The sequence below is a fragment of the Ptychodera flava genome, chromosome 8 (assembly GCF_041260155.1).
Source record: "Ptychodera flava strain L36383 chromosome 8, AS_Pfla_20210202, whole genome shotgun sequence".
Taxonomy (NCBI): domain Eukaryota; kingdom Metazoa; phylum Hemichordata; class Enteropneusta; family Ptychoderidae; genus Ptychodera; species Ptychodera flava.
The window spans coordinates 797,836-819,115 of NC_091935.1; the positions used below are offsets into that span (position 1 = coordinate 797,836).

The 21,280-nt window shown below is 36.4% G+C and overlaps 1 protein-coding gene across 1 annotated transcript; it reads right to left on the bottom strand.

The window, feature by feature from the left end:
- Positions 1 to 3,487: 3,487 nt before the first annotated feature.
- On the bottom strand, positions 3,488 to 11,663 carry LOC139138137 (ubiquitin-conjugating enzyme E2 U-like). The gene is made up of 9 exons (XM_070706368.1): positions 11,514 to 11,663; positions 10,447 to 10,528; positions 9,643 to 9,735; positions 8,797 to 8,894; positions 8,135 to 8,261; positions 7,314 to 7,490; positions 6,582 to 6,678; positions 3,910 to 4,040; positions 3,488 to 3,649 (listed from the first exon to the last, which is right to left on the bottom strand). The coding sequence occupies exons 1-9, from the start codon at positions 11,577 to 11,579 to the stop codon at positions 3,531 to 3,533; spliced, it is 990 nt and encodes a 329-aa protein (XP_070562469.1). The 5' UTR covers positions 11,580 to 11,663; the 3' UTR covers positions 3,488 to 3,530.
- Between the last annotated feature and the right edge of the window lie 9,617 nt (positions 11,664 to 21,280).

The following is a 21,280-nucleotide window of genomic DNA, read 5'->3' on the forward strand; positions in this document are numbered from 1 at the left end:
GACAATAGTTATAAACATAGACACAAAACAGCACAGAACAGACAGTAAATAGACTCTACACAAACATACATTGATGATTATACCAGGTTAAAACAATATCAAAAGTCATTTCACATTTTCATGTCAGCTAATTTATAATTTGCATACCTAATGAGCTTTCACAGCTCAGCATATATGGCTTGAAGGACTTGGCCAATGGTAATTACACTTGCTATATGAAGTGGTGATACAATGACAGCAGTCAAAGAACTTTAATATCTTTATTTCAGCTTATTACATATTTGTATACTTCATGACCTAATCGGCGGTGATTATTGTTCATTATGTTGATCATAATACTTTCAATGAAGTTGCAAACATGTGGCAAAGGTTCAATTTTACACAACTGCAATATATAATGAAACACGTGAGCATTTTCAGTTCATATCTGGTTACAGTACTCTGTTCTCATAGAAACTTGTGTACTAAGCTAAGCTTATTAGTGAATTGAAGCAAGTGTCATTGTGTTGCGTCAGACAAAAGGTATCATCAAATAGACTTCTATCATGCAGAAGGATATGTTCTCAGCAAACTGTTCCATTTCTGCTTATTAATAACCTGTTCATCTCCTTCTCCCCCCCCCCCCCCCCCCCCCCAATTTTCTGGTGAACCAGTCCACAACTACCATCGATAACTATGGCCAAACCATGGTCGTAATAGGCTCAATTTTTATTGTATAACACACGTTCACACTGGTAGTATTTTATTTACCTTTGTCCATCAACAGACCACTTCTATCATTTACACTTACAGAGGAGAAAACGGAAAATAAATAATACAAAAATGTACAGCCTTTGTCAGTAAAAGGAACATGTTAAAAACAAGATGTTACCTGGTTTTCAATGCTCTTTGAAGAAATTCCAGTTGCAAGCTGAAAACGCCGCTTAATGCCAAACACCAAAACAGATGTGAGAAATGTGACTGACACTGTACAGATAACTATTATTGCCATAGGTACATGAATGGCATAAAACAGAGCTAAAATGCCTTGACGCTGTAATGATATCTATTATTGCCATGGGTACATGTATGGCATAACAGCTAAAATGCCTAGGTATTGGATAGCCTTGTAACGTCAGATTTCAATAATGATCACTCCAGGCAACAATATAATGCAGCACAAAACTAATTACTCAGTTTAGATATTTGCGTTGAAAGTTGAGAAAACCCTGAAGGAAGAAGATTGCTGAGAAAATCACCAGTGAAATCCTTGATCATTATACACAAACACATTTATTTGGGGGTCGTTTTATTTAAGTGTAATATTTACAAATATGAATAAAAAAATTAACATCTATAAACAGACGTACAGAAAACATAGGGCCAAAGTCCTGAAGCTACTATAGACATGGATACAAAATTAAGTATTTCCTGACTGTATGAAATTATCTCACTAAGGTCATCCTAGGGACCTGTAAACCAAATATTAAAGCTGTCTGACCGGCTGTTTTGAAAAAACAAGCGACTCAACAGTTGACAGAGCTCTGTAGTGTTATGTAGAGAATAACCTTTTGTGACACATGTATTGATGAAGAAGGTGGATATCTTTGAAAGCTCATTTCAGGATGGCCTGACCAAAAATGGAAAAAAATTCCGTAAAAATACAGATTTGCATATTTCATCAGACAATATTAGTCCATAATAGCAAATAAACAAGAGTTAATTACATTCCAATTAAAGTAAACAAGACTTGCTTAAATCAAGATTTACGTCATAAAAAAACAGCATATCTGTCAGGTTATAAAGAATCTTGAGCTGGTTATCTTTTAATATCAGTAGTTTCATCCTATTTAGCTATGGACCCACAGCTAGCATCCTATTAACCAAGCACATTTTAACTTTCAAATTAACATTGTAAGTAAGTTTTGTCGAATAAGTTGAGACTGTACGTACTCAGAGAAAGCACACTGAAGAGACAAATGTTTGAAACTTAAGAAAGCATTATAAGGAATCATGTTACACTTTCATTGCACTGTTTACACAGATTGCATAATTGCTATAAATAGCACATGAGGAATCTTACAGCCCAGCTTTACCATAAAAACCCTATCACTTTGACCACTCTTTTAATTGACCACTCTATTTTTTTTCCTCAAAAAGTAATCTTATTTTATCCTTACCAAGTCAACCAGAAATGGAAATTAGAACTTTCTCTATCTCTATTTATTTGACACCCTATCATGACAAACTATTATGAGCAATTTCTTTAGATAACATAAATGATGGTTCAGAATATGTCAAAGTTGGTATTCAGGAAAGTTGCCTTTCCATGCTTTAATCCTCCAAGATGGTAAGCATTTCACTATGAACTGTCAATAAAAGTTGAACTTTCTGATAATTCTACACTAAAATTATTTTGGCTTTGATGATTTCCTAATTAATTCAATTATTTAAAATCATATCAATTATTTTTTTCTGGGTGAATTGATAGGGTTTATACAGTGCAAGAATTACATACAATGTAAGTAAAATTTGGACCAAAAATGACAAAAAAATTCCTTAAAAATATACATTTGCATATTTCATCACAATTTGAACAAATCTAAGTTGGGTTATCCCTAGGGACCTGTATACCAAATAAAAAGCTGTCTGACCAGCGGTTATGAAGAAGGAGATTTTTTACCAAAAACGCCTTTTTTGGCATTAATTTGCCTATTTTCAACAATATCAAAAAATTAAAAAAAATGTTTCTCAAAATCATATTTACATGTACACAACAAATATCAAATCAGTAAGTACTGTGGTTCTCAAGATATTTGAGTGGACGGACGCCTCACAAACGGACATACATACATACATACATACATACATACATACAGACTGACGCCGGACGCCGGACGGATACCCATCCCAATAGCTTCTATAGACTATAGTCTATAGTAGCTAATCACACATTGCAACAACTTCTCATCATCTTATAAAATTCTACAAAAGTGTTTTTTTCTCAGTCTAGTAATTGTAGTGTTGTAAGCAAACCCTTGTATCTTTAAATTTCTTTTGAAGTGGAAAAAATTCACACATCACTCGATTGATCTGCAGGGAAAAACAGGTCTAATGACAATATTACAGTTTTCGTATTTTCTAGCAGCCAAGTTTCTAGGACAGTCACCCCCTGGAACTTTAAACGGTGTAACATTTATCCTACTAAGTAGCTCTCCAACTGTTGGATGAGAAATGTCTGGCATCAAATAGTCAGGGGGTGACCGGCCATACTGATACATAATGTATATGCCAATCAAACAAAGTACAGTTATGTTAATCATTTCATGCAAATCCTTCACTCATCAACTATTGGAGTTCTTTGCATAATTTACAGAATTACCTCAAGTAAGCTTTGCACATAGAAACTGTTTCCATGTATCAAGGGGATTTTATGCACCTCATTGGCAAATAAGTCAACTCTTATACTACAAGAAAATACTACCAACTTTATTTTGCACTCTTGATGTACATGTTTATATCAAAATATAATTTTTAATTGACATAATATTCTAAATCTGTTGCTCATCAAGTTTATTCGTCCATTCAACAAGGTCATCCACTTCTTTTTCCCAGGGTTCCTCAGTGGCTGGCTCACCCTGTTCACTTTGAGCAGACGACGGTGGAGGTGCTAAATATAAAACAAACAAATAAATTAGTGTGTCAGCTTCACAACAATCTAATGACAAATCATTCATTTACTGGAATATGTTAAAAAGAATGGTGTTTAAATAAGGAGTTGACATACATTGTGTTTATTGATTAGACATACTGAAAACAATTACACCCTGAAACTGATCTACTTAATTTGGTAGATATTGACCTTTAATAGAAGTGAAAAAAAAAAGTCTCTGGCATTTTCACTCTAAAAGAAAGCAACAGTTGACTTACCACCTCCTCTTTCCGGAGGTTTTTTCTGGAAATAAATTCTTTTCATTTTATGTAGCTGTTCAACTTTTTTGCTTTGGAGTTCTTGTGGTGATAGTCTTGGAGCAAAGTTTCCATACATCAGGGAATTGTGCCTGCAATAAAATTAAAATTCATCACATTGCAGCAAATTATGTTTAGTAAGTGACTGCCAGTATTTCTCCCAACCAAAGTCATGCACTTTTGCAAAATCTGATCAGGCCATGCTGAATTTTACTAACATGGATACCGTATTCCTCCGATTCTAAAACCCCCTTTTCAGAACCAAAGGTGACGGAAAACATGTGCGGGGTTGTATAAACGGATGTCACCGCGAAATCGAACGTCGTAGTTAATATATTCTAATTGATGCAATGTTATGCAAATTTTATGTCAATGTTTTTTAATCATGTGAGCGCTGCAGACAACTCATACTTTGTGATATCAACTCATGGCCATGCTGCATCGATACTAACAGTTGAATCTGTACAGTATAAATTAATGGAGATCGACAAGTTTTGAAATTTAGCGTATTTGCCATACCCTCTTTTGCTAAACAATACGATAGCAATAAATCTTTGTATTTTGTGTATAGATTCACCACGATACTTCCTTGCAACAAGTACGTACGCTCCCCAGCAGCAGCTAGCTGCCCATAGCAATGCTAGCATGGTCCAAAAGGTCAGACAAGGAGTAAAGGGAAAGTCCCTTAAGTTCCGCTGGCTGTGATTGGTCAATTCATGCAATAGGTCAGAGGTGTCAGTGCATGAGGTCAGGTTAAAATTCTGTTCTGCACATGCATACAGTGTGATGCACGGTGTCCCGGACGGTGTCCGTCCGATATTTTCTATTTACGATTTTCAATTAGCGTACTCCTTAAAATAAACGATCAATTACACGTTGTGAGTTTTATTATTTTGCTCCTACGGTAGTTTCAAAAAGTCAGTGTCTAACCGTATCTTGAAATGAAATGTGATCTTACGAAAAGGCAGGCGCTAGGCTCGAACTGCTAAAGTTTTGAAGCATCGGCCGGCTGGCCGAGACGAAAGATTGCTACGCCAATATGCTTACAATTTGATGAATTGAATTTTTGGCAATAAAACTTTGAAGTTTTTTTTATTTGTATCGATGAACGAAATGTCTCTTGAATTCAGTCAACTATGATAATCTGTTTGGAATGGTACGAACATGCACGTTTTTGTTCTAACTGTAAGTGTATATATACGGCAGTTTAAGAAGTTGGGTATTTTTCCCTCGCAAGACTTCGAAAGCATGCATAATCTTGAAAATCTGTTACACTATTGCCTACTCATTGCCGGGACTAGTTCAGGAAAAGGACACACACAAGCAAGAAATGCCGTTCAAACAATAAATACATTTATAACATGAGAAAAAAATGTACAAAATTGATAAAACATTAAACAAAGAAATTCAAAGAATGTTCAGTTCATGTGCGGAAGAAACTTCGGATGTCGCGTTTGTCGATACAATTGCCCTCTTCATTGAAGTCGAACCCATCGAAGTCTATATCGCCATCTTCCCCCTCGTCATCAAACACGAGTCCCAGGGCTTCATTTGATAAGTCATCGAGTACGGGAATCTCCTCGGAAATCATGTTGTCTTCAGTTCCATCAAGTGCATTTGCGGCACCCGTTGAAAGGAACGATTTTTTCACCACATGAAATGAGCGAATCGTACTTGATCGACACTTTCAAAAACCTGACTATTGTAATGTTCATGCTATGGTAGCCAAATGGCATCGAAATATTCGATTTGTACTTGATCAAGGTGTTCAAAAATCTGCTTATTTTGACGTCAGCAAAATGACAGTGACGAAAAGACGGCATTGTACTAGATCGAGACGCTCAAAAATCCAACTCTTTTAATGTTCATTTACGTAGCGAAATCCAAGTGGAATTGTATCGCCAGGAACGATAGAAACCGTTCCCGATTGACATGTTCCAACACCAAACAATAGTGTGCTTGTTTTGAGGTTTGATACTTCACTTTTGCACTTGTTTGTGACTTTGATTAGCGACATAGGTGTCGCGGATATCCTTGTGTCATTACATGACAATGGCGCAATTGTTCCAGTCAGAATTTGGATGTACCCCTGGGGGGCGTTATGAATGAACTAACGGCCAATTACGAATCGATAAAATAATCCCGGGGGGGGTTATAAACGGGCGGGGATTTAGAATCAGAGGAATACAGTATGTAAAATATGTATAGCTAAAAGTTGATTAGTATGCAGGTTTGAAAATGTTTTTTACACAATTTCACACCTTGATCAGGGTCTGCTCAAGCCAGCTGTCTTGCCCTCCCCCCACCTTCAAGACAATCACCCATCCACTGAGATCCAACATTGTAATCATAAAATTTTACTCCTGTGTTGAAATGACAAAATCACACCATGACTTCTCTCATGATAGCCTATCAAAGATCAAACTACCTAGAACAATTAAAACTAGCTGAAGACCAATCAGCACACTATATAACATGCCAGTGTCATATCTGACTACCTAGCCTACTGTTTATAGCTTAAAGACCATCCAGCACACTAAACAAAAAGTTGTGTCCGATCTGACTACCTAGCACATTGATCTAAGGCTTCATTCCACCAAGCACATACACAGTGAACCAAAGATTGTACTTACTCTTGTAACTGTTTCTTCATTTGTACTTGTAAATCTTCAATTGGTAAACCATAGTGTGCTGTCTGCAGTGTAACATCACCTTTGATTGCTTCCAACACTGCATCCAATGAAGACAAATTGAATTATTACACTTGAAATAGATGAAATATTTTCCAATTTAGGTGACAAATCTAACAGGTATGAGTTTGAATTCTTGAAGAAAAGGCCTAAGACATCAGGATACACAACTGGAAGGACTTGAAATCACTTAGTAAGAATTGGTATAATTCATAGACATTTACAATACAATTCTGTCTGGTATTGCATATCTGTATAAGCCACTTTCTTGTAGCGTAACTTTCACAGAACTGGGATGAACCACTTTAAATTTCCAGTCTTGCCTTTGTGGTTTTTCCTTAATAATGAGTCCAAAGTACTTTTATACATTGAACTGTGTTGCCAATGAATGGGAGGAATTTGGGTCAGAGGCAGTAGGAATTCCTTATTTGTAACAAACAAGGTATCGTAGGCCTGTAAAACAAGACAAAAAAGTTTTGTCGAAAATAACTCCAAACAGATCATCAAATACTTGGGAAGATTGTATTTTTAAAGATCTTAGGACACAATATAGATCTTCTAAATAAACTGACAGAGGAAAGGATGGAATTCCATTTCTTAACTCTTTATCTTTGACTTTATTTGAATCATAAGACTATCAAACAGAAATGATTCTTATTCTTCAGATAAACTCACATGGATTTTTCATGTCTGCATTTGGTTTGGACGTGGCAATACCACGCCAAGTTGTGTAATAATCATCAAAGGAAATACGGAATAGTCTCCTTGTAGTTGGCACTGACACTTCTTCTCTTGTTACACCGGTGTCTTTGCCGTACAGTTTCTCATCTTCTGTGTGTAAACTCATTCCAGCTGAAAGTCAAAAGAAATGTGTTAGACAGGAACTCTGTTTCTCTGAATCTATACTATGACTCTCATTACTGCATGTGTCGATCTATCACATAATGTTACATGTACCTTTAAAGTTTCAAAGGTTTTGATAATCTGAAACAAGCAACAAGATAACATGTACATGTTTTTTATCTGAAAAGAAAGGGTAATGTTTAGAAACAAAGTTATTGTGTCAGAAATCAGCAATTGTCTGTTCTTGCACCGTAACAGGTGTTCCTAACACTCAGGAGATACATAGTGACAAGTATTTAGCATGTATCGGCAAATACCATTAACAATGTACAACACGCAATGGTTGCAGTGTTCTATCCATGAAGTTTCTTAATGAAGTTTAACACCAGACAGTACAGTATGAACACTTTTCAAATTACAGATTGCTATAATTAAAACTGTATTCTGAATGAACAAGTTTATTCCTAGAGATTGTACATCAAAAGTACATTTGCCAATCTTGTCTTTAAATACAAAGATCAACATGTCTACAAAGATGTCACCATTACACAATGGCAAATGGAATTCATCACACTATTCTAAAAACTCAAACCCTTCTACACAGATAGACTGATTACTATATTTCACAATGAAAACAATTAAATTCTACTCACAATGGTATCTCTTGCTAGCAGCTACACACTGTAAAACTAAGTCTCTGTATTTGGAAGGTTTCTTTGTGAAGAGGTAGGCAGCGTCATCGTTAATTGCTGATTCCAACACTGGGTTGCTCAGAAGATTCTAGAAGGGAAGAAATACTTGAATAAGATCAGTATATGAGATGATTAGCTGAAATGAAATTTGATGCCAACATGTTAAATTTTACTAATTCATGACAGATTGGTCTGCCAGGAAAACAGACATTCTAAATGATCATAATTTTTTTGCCCGCTAACAATTGATTCCAAATCTCCCTGTATTAGTCATTTAGTCCCCGAAAATAATGAGTAAGTTTTCATCAATTTTCAATATTATGTTATCTCAAGAAATATGTAAAATTGTATTACTCATATACAATGCAGAAGTAGAAGAGTGAAGCCATTATGGCCTTGAGTTTATTGTTTGAAATTATCAGTTCACATGAAACACTTCTTTTTCTAAATAGGAACCTTTTCTCATCATTTCAGACATGTACATAGTGCTATGTAATTATGAAAGCTTCATTCAAAGAACTAAAAGTACAGTGTGCATTCAGATATCTCAACCTAAAGACTACCTAAACATTTCATTTGATATCAATCAGTCCAATCAGTAAATGCCATTGAGTACATCTTACCTGCAGTGATAAAACAATAAACTGTACACCATATTTTTTATCCCATGTTTTGATGTCATCCAGGAAATCTATACATGGCTGTCCAGTGGTCATATCAACTACAATATTAGAATGATCAAAGAAATATCAGTGAATACCAAAGTCGTGTCAGTACTGTTTGTATTGACTCAATATGGCAAAATCAAACAACTAGATTATTATGTCAATGAATAAATATAAATATACTGAATTATTACAGCAATATTTACTGATACCTACCGGTAAGGCTAAGTACTTAGATTCTTTGTTTTACATCTGCAAGTCTAGGTTTTGTTTTTGTTTTGTTTTTGTTATCAGAAAACACCCCTGGGTATTTGCAAAGGACTTTAACTGCCTAGCATTTCTGTCTACAAATCTTTTACAATATTTTTAATTTACAATCATTTACAAGTTTGTAAAATGTACTTAAAACATCTGTATGCTTGCAGAATGGCAGATTGCGTGTAGCGTAAATCATGGAAATGAAAAAGAAGTTCCTTCTTTGATTCTCAAATTGGCATTCATCTTACTCTGATCTAACGAAATGTTGTATTATTGAAGAAGTCAAATATTTGTTGCAATAAACTTGTATGTTTTTCTAGCCCTGGTATCTTTGAAACTGAAGCACTGATAAATGTTCCCCAATAATTTACATATACCATGTATACAAATACATTGTAACATAGACAGTCTTCCTCTATTGTCTAGGATTCTAACATAACAACACTTTGGTATGTGCTCTGAGTTGGGTACTTGTTTACTGGCACTACGCTGCAAGAAAACCATTTACATGGGAACTGGGAGAATTGAATTCAAAAATCAACTTACTGTTTGGATGGAATGGTATGGTGTGGAATATAACCTTTGGAGGAACGGCATCATAGTCTTCTGTAAATTTTAAAAGCACTGTAAATATACCACCTATTGATGGGAAAAAATAGGAAAACACAGATTGAAAAGGTTTTTAAAACATTTTTCTAAACATTTCACTCACAATGCTTACATTAAAGTAAAGAAATATAACTGAATGGAAATCCTGATATGCTGGAAGTTGATATTAATACAGCATGTCTGACATTCTGATTCACAGCATTTTTATTGCCAAGTTTACAAGCATTACAAATTTGTCATAAAGTACGGCTAGACCAAACCACTATGACCATCTTTCCAAGGGGGATGTCTCTCCAAGCAGGGATCCTCCCTCAGAACATCCCTTGGTGGAACAGGCCTATAAATAATGTGACTGATAAGCAACATCACAAACGGCCTTTCGGTAGCTAATCACGCAACTCCTCAGTATTCAGCTGTACACTTCAAAATGACCATTTCTCCGAGGCTTGAGAGGAACGATAGACAACCTTGCAGATAGCATTATCACCATGGTCATACACACGCACTCTCCTAGCCACATCAAACTCTCAGTTGTCAAAGTGGAGCCCTAAATATTCATTTATCACAATACAAATTCACCATTTGTAAACAATTTAATAAAGGGTAGAACAATGTTATGTAATTCCAAGTAGGAAAATTGACCAGCTACACCAATGATACATGTATGGTACCATGAATTGATACAGTGTACATGTAGCTTACAAATAGCCATGTTGGCATAAAGCAGAGGGTGAGGCTTACCTTCCCATATTGTATCTTTCAAACCGCTAATCTTTACATTCCATTCAAAGAAATTATCATTGACAACTTGAATATCTATACCCTGTCAAGAAATATAAAACACAGTGAAGTACAGTGGCTGTTATTCCTAAACACTCAACTTGTAGATACTACTGGTTGTACATACATGTATGACACAGACTGAATTTCTTACATGGATTTAACTGGCATTGTAATGGCGTCAGCTTTACAGTAGTTTCTGATGATCATATAGCTGACATAATAACTCTAGAATCCAGGAGAAATTTGAATTTGAATTTGAGAAATTTGAATTTGAATTTGAGAAATTATCCATATCACAACTAACATGAGTTGGAATCCTGTGGGACACTTCTTGGAATTTGTAGAAAGAGCAGAGAATTTGATTACACGAGTTGTTCTATGTGAAATCTATTGCCTTGCTATGGGATTTATTAGGAGAGTTTCAAATGTGCACCATCTAATGTCGCATCTTACAGTACATCAGTGAGGATGAGCCAATTAAGTCTTGTGAAGGACATTTGTAGAGGTCCAATCTCCATCATTCAAGACTCAATAATACATGTACAAGGAGAATACATGTAACTGCTATACAATTGAACTCAAAATGTAAAGATGACATAAAATGTAAAGATGACATAAAATGTATGGGTAACACAAATGAAAAGACAGCACAAAATGTAGACATACAACAGAATGTAAAGATCACATAAAATGTAAAGATCACATAAAATGTAAAGATCACATAAAATGTTTAGGTAACACCTATGTAAAGATAGCACAAAATGTAGACATGCAACAGAATGTAACATAAAATGTGAAGATACTATGACAGTTTGACATGTAACATCTGCTAATTGTACATAAAAAGTGATAGGTACAATCGTAGACTTTAGAATTTTCAAACATTGCAAGTAGTGTTTGCAGATTACATGTTTTGGAATTTACATTGAGGGTAGATGTTCTTCTTTATACTGGTAATTACTGATGGAGGATACAAGGTCATGATTCACCAAAGACTGTATTGTAGGGTCTATGGATTGACTCACCCAGACTGGTTCTTTTTGTAGGAGTTTGTACTGGTTCTCCAGCAGCATGTAAGCCCTGCAGTGCATATTGATGGCTCTTCCCCTAAACTCCACCACAGGGACTGTAAATCTGAAAGGTTGGAGAAATCTGAAACAAGGTCAAACATACTTTCAAGATAAGGAAATATTATGCAAAAAACGTCTTTTAAATTTAACAAGTTTTACACAATTTTTTCACCTTATGAAATATGTATGGCATCACAGAGAGGGAACTAAAAACCTGATTTAATTCACATATTATTTATCACATTGTGGCCACCTGAATATTTCCACTAACCAGTCTGGGCTAGGTTTAGGGATATAGTTACATGAAAGATATACTGTGGGAACATTTCCAGTTAGTTACTATCTAATTTGTGCTCAGACAAGACATTACTCTGCTGCTTTTACAATTCTATTGACCACGTTGATCAGTAATTTCTATAAATTCATAATCTGATTCTGTGTAAGATTTACAGAGGGTTGGAAAGTGCCACTCACCACATGAGTGGCAGGGTACAATTTTTTTTGTAACAGGAATCACTGTGCATATCTGAATTCAATTCAGATTTACATGTGTTTCTCTGATTTATTACTGTAAACGTCAATTTAACTTCTTACACATACCCTGCTCTGAATAAGTTCATGGCATGACACAATTCAATTCAGATTTACATGTGTTTCTCTGATTTATTACTGTAGAACGTCAATTTAACTTCTTACACATACCCTGCTCTGAATAAGTTCATGGCATGACACTTAGTTGTGCATACAGTATGATGGCAGGGTATATGTTCCATGTATATGTACCTTGAAATGACGTCTACTGTATTAGTATTACAGCAGTGTTGCTTCACCCACCACTGAATTTTCAGGCAATATTGTTGAACTTCTACACATTCAGTAATTTAACAGCAAAATCTAACGATATCCATAAAAATCTCATGCTTGTGGTGGTATTCGAACGAATTAGCATAACTCTTGACTTTCCCTGTGAAATTTATGATGGGAAACATTTGTTTCAAACATGTGAGCTACCTCCACGAGTTAATCACACACTTAATCGTGGAAGACATAGTGGACCAGTGATTTCCCTGAATGACTACTCTCTACAATGTACTGCAAGATTTCTATTGTTATCATGGAGGTAGCCTCCATGGTCAAATATTTGAATTTAGAATATCTTTCCCTTAGGATAAAGCATGAGTGAGCTACCACCATGCTGATATATTATCAACCCTACTATTGTGCCTGTGCTCAGTCTAAACTATGACTCTATAGAGTCGGACTACATCGTCAATCCATTATAGGTATCGGTTTTGATTCTGATTTCTTTGCTAGGTGACTACTAGCTGCTAAATTGCAGCTCTACGGTGAAGTGGTCAGTTTTTAGCGACCAGTAGAGCTACAATGCCAAAGGCCCTGTAGCGTTCAAAATAATCACACCTCACATGGCGCGGCATTTTCACATATTACTTGCATTTGATCGTACCGATTTATAGTTACTAAGACTAAACACCTCCATAGCCTACCAACACGCCAAAACCACAGTCGTTTGAAGAGCTATTCAGCGCTGGGACTATTCGCCCCATAGACGAGTGTACAGAAGCGAGAAATACCCCAAGTCTGGAAATGAAATGGCTATTTCGTATAGGGATTGTGCCACCATGTCATCTTCGACGTTCGATTTTACCGTGAAAAGTAGCAAGTTCATCTATCATGTAACCGTCGACCGTTCCCTATCATTCTCAAAATTCATACCTGGTACTTGATTTGCTTCACAAACGCTCGTTTCGTGTGATTTTCGGCCGAATTCAACGGACACGTCGCTAAAACATAAGCGTGAGCAACATTCCGGTCACCTCACAGTGGACGTTGGGCACCTCCACTTTACTGACGTTAGCGCCACGTACCCATGAGGGGTGACTGGAAGGTTGTTCATGCCTATGTTTTGGCGACGTGTCTTCTGAACTCGGCCGAAAATCACACGAAAATTCATACCTGATACTTCATCTGCTTACAAAATGCTCATTTCCTGTGATTTTCGGCTGAGTTCGAGAGACACCTGGCCAAAACATAAGCGTGAGCAACATTCCAGTCATCCCTCATGGGTAGGCGGCGCCAACGTCAGTAAAGTGGAGGTACCCAAGAGGTGACCGGAATGTTGCTCACCCCCAGGTTTTGGCGAGGTGTCCGTCGAATTCGGCCGAAAATCACACGAAACGAGCGTTTGTGAAGCAAATCAAGTACCAGGTATGAATTTTGAGAATGATAGGGAACGGTCGACGGTTGCATGATAGATGAACTTGCTAATTTTCACAGTGAAATCGGACACGGAATGTGACATAGCGTGGTTTTTATAGCCATGCTGTTTCCAGACTTGGGGTATTTCTCGCTTCTGTACACTCGTCTATGGGGCGAATAGTCCAGCGCTGAATAGCTCTCCAAACGACTGTGCCAGGAACACACAGACCTGTACGCATCAGGGCTAGGACTTATTGTGGTGTTCTGACAATCAAGCATGTTGCTCCTCCGAATATTACAAGATGAGGAGATATATGTTTACTATACGTACCTGACGTGAAGGTCACAAATTATGCAGTTAAAGTCACATATTCGGTTCTATTTTAGGGTTATCAGAAGTACGTATGATCAGCAGAGCATTGTTTTCTTGTTGTTGCCAAACGACGTATATTTGTTCGTTATTTCTTTCGTTTAAATGGTAGAGGGCGCTGATAGTCACTAACGTCATGCAAAATTAAGTGTAATGGCTTTCTTTCTTATGGAAGACCGGTCACGACAGGTGCAGCCAACGAACAATGCACTTTTAAAAAGGTCCTTACTATGATAAGATATATTGTGCATGACAAATAATGTGAATTGACTAATTTTAAGTCAAGAGGGTAATTAACTAGCTGTTCATAATTTGCCCTCCCACAGAACATTTTCGACTTACCCTCCCACACTCAAACTTCATTTTAACCCACTCCCCACTTATTTTTGCCTGTTTCCCCTCCCCACTGTGAATTTTTGAAGCTCCCTCGCCCTGTGGCGAAAAAAACTTGCCAATTTCCCCTGCCCTGGAAACAATTCCCCTCAAAAAGTTTTTCGCCAAGCCCTGTCCCCATGACAATCAACCGATATCCGCCCTGCCCTACAAAAAACACTACAATTTGCTCCCCTACCACTTAAAAACATGTCCCCTGCCCTAGCAAAATTAAAATTTCCCCTGCCCTCAAAAATTGCTCCTGGAACAGCTTTTTCGATGAATAGCTCCGTTGGCTGCACCTGTCACGACATGCGACATGCGACCTGCGACTTCAAAACTGCGACCTGCGTCCTGCGAGTTTGAAACATACGACCTGCACTTCGGCATTTAGACCAAGGTGTAGGCCTAACCTGCGACTTCACAACAGCGACCTGCGTCCTGCGTGTTTGTCAAACTGCGATATCAGTCTTGATTTGTTCGCACCATTGCTCTGAACACGAGCCTGAAAAACACGAGGGACACCATTGCACTATATTAAAACAGCTGGTTTACCGCATTCTCGCGACCAGAGCATTATTTTCGCACCGCTGGCCTACGCAAAAATCGGCCAGCGAAAGAATTCAACCAGCGATAGAAGTGCATGAAGCTGTGACGGTAGAGAATTCCACAAACGAAGAGCACAAATTTATTTTCCTTCTTACGAAAGGCAAACCGATCTGAAATAATGCAATAGCAATAGGGTTTTAAACGTCTACATCAGTGTTTAATAGTTTCTGGAACTTTTCTGCCTACATGATCTAAAACATTATATACACACAAAAAATAATATGTACATATTATAGTATGTACATATTAGGCTTAAAGACTGAAAATAGGATTGTAGGAGGGTTTAATTATGTCCTGTTTTACAGTTTTAACTCGCGTTATCTATAAAGAACTTGAGTGGGTCTCTGGCTATTCATGGTTAGCAAATATGTTTGCACTTCTGTCAATATCAGTATTATTTTAACTGCTTTACTTTGCATATGTTATTTGTGTAGACAAATGTAGTCCGAAGTTAACCAGTAAGAATATTTTTATTTTTCCAACAGAACAAAAGTTGGATCAATTCGATTTTTTGACGAAAAGTAAAATGAAATTAGACGAAAAGATGGCAACATCCGATGATCAATCACTAGAGAATTGGAACAAAATTGGAAATGTTAGAAATGAACGACAATAACTGAAAATTCGAATGTTTGCAATGACACTGACGCAGTTATGATACAGGGGGGACAACTGATGAATTAAACAGACAGCTAGATGGTTATACCACAGTGAAATGAGGATAAATACCAGAGATTTCTAAAAATCAAAAAGTTTGTCGATAACATAAGGAAAGAAGCGAGGTAAGGCAGACGAAGAATATCTAAAATAATTTGAAATTATAATATAAACATATAAATGCCTATCACGTAGCATATTATTTTCCATGCATTAACACGACTGTCAACATTTCCGTCATAAAATTATCTCTCCAGATGAAAATGAGTGAACTGGTATGTACATGAATTGAGTTTTGCCAGACTTGGTGAACGATTTACCAAAGCGAAAGCAATGGCTTATTAATTGATCGATGTTGAACGTTAAATCTCCTTTCCACGTTTACCCTTTGAGCGCTGTAATTTTCTCCCACCAAAATTTTAGTGCAAAATTTTACCAATTGTATGATTTTTCTGTAATTTTTTGATAATTTTGGACCAAATCGACATCACATTTCATTGGCTACAGGTTTTTCCCAATTTTTTTGCAAAAATTGGAGAAAAATTGACAGGGGTTTATTATATAAAGGGGACAAAAATAGACTTTGGCGCTCAAAGGATTAAAGTTCACGCAAGACGCCTCCAATCTAATACTGAGGAAAACACCATGAAACGTTACGTGTTGTTGTCGCATGCCGCAGTTGTGAAGTCGCAGGTCGCAGTTTGACAAACACGCAGGTCGCTGTTGTGAAGTCGCAGGTTACACGTAGGTCTAAATGCCGAAGTCGCAGGTCGCATGTTTCAAACTCGCGGGACGCAGGTCGCAGTTTTGAAGTCACAGGTCGCATGTCGCATGTCGTGACCGGTCTTCCATACTTTCTCGCAGTATTCAACTTCAGAAGGGTGTGAGACAAGGGTGCCCCTTATCACCATTACTGTATATCATGGCAGCAGAAGTGCTAGCCCGAAAATATTCGTAAAGATGACAGCATATCAGGATTCATACTACCAGACAAACAAGAGGAAAAAATTAAGAGTTTTGCAGATGATACGACTCTTTAGGGACTGGTCAGTTTCTTCAGCCTGGGGGGGGGGGGCGGTGGATTCATGGGGGGGTCACCCTGTTTTTGACTTTGGTGATAGGGGGGGGGTCACCATGTTTTTGAAATGCCCAATAGGGGGGGTCAGTGTGTTTTTGAATTTTGACACAGGCTCATCATTGCCTAAAATGCTAGTGTCAGCCACAAAATTCATCATTCAGTTGTATTTTTCGGCGCGCCCTTCGGGCGCGTAACTTTAATAATCAGTCATATTTTTCAGCACGCCCAACTTTAACATATCAAGCATACATACATCAGAGATATCTGTATGTTCAATATTTTTCAGCGTGCTCTTCAAGCTCATTACTTTAATATATCATACATCTTTCAGCATGCCCTTCAGGTACAAGGCATATATATCAGAGATATCAGGATGTTTCATATTTTTGGCGCGCCCTTCGGGCGCCATACTTTCAGAGATATCTTGATGTTTGCTAAGTGAAAGTGTACCATTATGAATCTGCATTTCATATGAAAAGGATGACAAATTCCTGATACTTTTCTGTTCTCTCTGTCAGAATTCAGTATGAGAAAGCAACATGCACAAATATTTCACAATATATATTTGATACAGTGACTTATTTTAGAGATAGAAAAATGACAAGATATCTTTCCTTCTCATTGATGCAATTATTTTCCTTTGTTTCATAGGTTTTCTGTAGAAAGATGCTTTTTTATGAACAAAATAACAGTTAAAAAAGGCAGTTTTTGTCATTATTAGCTGTGCTTTTATGGTTTCAATGTTACACAAGAAAGGTCCTCTCAGACACTGTACACATCAGATTTGGCTAAAAAAGCTCTCTATGGCTCCTCAGTAGATTTAATTGGATGGTTGGCAAGTCTTAACACCCATCAAAGTTTTTGATTCACTGCTTTTTCCTCTTTGATATTAATGATTGACATCCATTTCTGTACAACAGTTCAGGACATCTGGTTAAGCAGAGAAAGTGTGAAATACATTCACAGCTCATTCAAAATACAGCTCATTCAAAATGTACTGTATTTAAACTTTAAGATTGACACTTTGAAATTCCTATCTTACAACTGACATTTCAACAATTTCACTAAAACATAGAATGACTATTTAAAATATAAATATATGTAAAATGTAAAATATAATATATATTAATATATATATATATATATATATATATATATATATATATATATATATATATATATAATATATATATATATATATTATGTCCATCTTTTGTTTTACCTTTGTCGCGCCGGGGGGGGGGGTCACCCTGTTTTCGAAATTTGGAATAGGGGGGGTCACCCTGTTTTCAAAATTTGTAATAGGGGGGGTCAGCCACTTTTTGACGTCGGCAAAAAATAATCCACCGCCCCCCCCCCCCCCCAGGCCGAAGAAACTGACCAGTCCCTTACTTGAGAAATTTGAAAAGCATTACTCAGTCATTGAAAATGTTCAACAAATATGAAAAAGCAACAGGTGCAAGCTGAACAAAAAGAAATCCAAAGGTTTATGGGCTGGGAGTTTTAAAAACCGCACTGATTCAGTGGAAGGGATCGATTTTTCAAACAAGGTTTTACAGATCTTTGGAGTTGGGTTTGGAAACAGTAACACATCTAGATAAAACTGGATAACAGTGATGGAAAAATTTACGAATTGCCTTAAGATCTGGAATACTAGAAATCTGTCGTTTAAAGGCAGAGCAATAGTAGCTAATATGCTGGCTGCATCAAAATTATGGTACCTGGCATCATTTGATCACGTACCTAGGAAATTATTAATGAAGCAAATAGTAAATTATGGAAATTTATTTGGAGAGGTAAACGAGAAGTTATAAAAGGGGTATTTTCATTCAAAGATATGATGACTGTGGCAAAAAAGTTGTCGACATTGAAGAAAAATTAATGCACTCCAATTAAAGTGGCTTATGAAACTATTTGAGAAAAATCCAGATAAGGGGACCCCTAAATGGGCCAGCTTATCAAAATATTTCATAGCGAGTTATGACAATAAACTGAATAGTGATTATCACTACCTCCATCTCAATTTCAAAGTCAGCAACAAACGAACCCCAATGGTGTATGGGGATATGTTAAATACCTTGAAGTCACTTAGACTTACAAGAGTGAATCTGCCAACATCAAAACAGAATCTTCCTAGAAAAGTTCTGTGGTATAACGACAATATTAAGAATGAAGGAAGTGTCCTCTTTTATGACAAATGGTCAAAGAGTGGTATTTTAAGGCTTAGGGACATCTGGAATGATGACAGAAATGACTGACTTCAACAATGGGAAATAATTGCAAAAATTAGAGGAGGTACAAATAGACATGTGCAAGAGGAAATCAAAACAGAGTATGAAATACTCCTCAATGCTATTCCAGATTCCTGGAAACAATCATTTCTTCAAACATCCAAAATGAAGAAAACTATGATATCTTAGACTTAGAGAATTATGGTCTGACAAAAAGTGATGTCAAAACCAAGTCACTTTATTGGAAATTAGTTGATAAGAAATGGCATGCAGTCAGAGGTCAGATTGGTCAAAAATGGGCCGAGAATCTAAGTCTTACTGACAGTTACAAAGCTACTCTATTCAGCCGTCTTAATTCAACAGAAATTGTCAGCAATTCAGTAAATGATTCAAATTGGAAGATTTTCCATCGAGGCCTAGTCACAGGAAGCTTGGCCAAAACTTTCAATTTAAGTGATGGGAAATGCCATATTTGTGGCCAAGAAGAAACACTGGAACACATCTTATTTGAGTGTAAATATGTTAAAGAAATCTGGCAGAAATGTATTTCTTTCTTTGTCAGAAACCACAACTTTGATAATAATATCAATATCAAAAGATTAGCAATTGCAGGAATCGAAAATGATAATAATGCAACATCTGACAATATTTACTGTATTACTTCCTTTGTAAAATATACAGTTTGGAATATCGAAATTCGGTTACTCTTGATGGGATTAAAGTTTCCCTTCAATCCTATGTTATGCAATTAAAATGTTATCTTTCCTCATGGATGAATACATTGTATTTCATTTATAAGATGATGAACAAAACTGAGGATTTTATCACAAAGTTTTCAAGCCTTGTAAGACTGGAAGGAGAAGAATGCATCCTGAATGCATTCATATGATGATCTTTGTAATCAAACAGCTAATTATTTGTTTTTTCACACAAGACGCATTGTAATTTTAACGCATTCACAGTTATGTAGATTTGTTTTATTTGTGACTATGTTGAAATAAATTTATCTTTTCAAAAAAAAAATCACTCACACAATTTAGTAAACAATTACAAGACCAACAATACAAGAAAAATGAAATAGAACGCATTATCAGAGAGACAAATCATAAAAAAGAAAACGACTGCTTGAACAACGAAAGAAAAAAATAACGCCACCAACAATACAATAGTCTTCATAACAACATACAGCCCGTACATAAGCTTAGAAACGACAAAAATCAAGCATGCCCTGACAGAAAACTGGCGTGAACTTGAAAAGACGAAACACTAAAAAAACTGTTCCAAAACAAACCAATAATCGCATACAGAAGGAACAGAAATATAGGCGACACACTTATAAGCGCCAGACTTCACAAAAACTACAATAGCTCAAACTCAGGTTCACAAGAACCTATACAAACACAACGAGATCAAACAGTAGATATTTTAGCTTCCTTATTTGAACAACAAACTCAAGTGGAACAACATATTACAAAATAAAAACAATCAACCATTCAACACGTCTCACCGAACAAAACTGAATTTTAAGCGACTGATGAAGAAAACTCTGTTTTCGAAACGTAGTGCCAAAGGATTGTAGTGTCACAGACACGTAGATTACGGGTACGTCTCGCCATGGCTAAACAACAATTTACATAAAACAGCCAAACAGGATATACACTTATATTATACACAATATCATACATAAAACGCAAACAACCCAAATATGAACGATGTGTGGAGTTGCTTTCCCTTTACTACCTATGCTGGCTGCATCAAAATTATGGTACCTGGCATCATTTGATCACGTACCTAAGGAAATTATTAATGAAGCAAATAGTAAATTATGGAATTTTATTTGGAGAGGCAAACGAGAAGTTATAAAAAGGGGCATTTTCATTCAAAGATATGATGACTGTGGCAAAAAAGTTGTCGACATTGAAGAAAAATTAATGCACTCCAATTAAAGTGGCTTATGAAATTATTTGAGAAAAATCCAGATAAAGGGACTCCTAAATGGGCCAGCTTATCAAAATATTTCATAGCGAATTATGACAATAAACTGAATAGTGATTATCACTATCTCCATCTCAATTTCAAAATCAACAACAAACGAACCCAAATGGTGTATAGGGACATGTTAAATACCTTGAAGTCACTTAGACTTACAAGAGTGAATCTACCAACATCAAAACAGAATCTTCTTAGA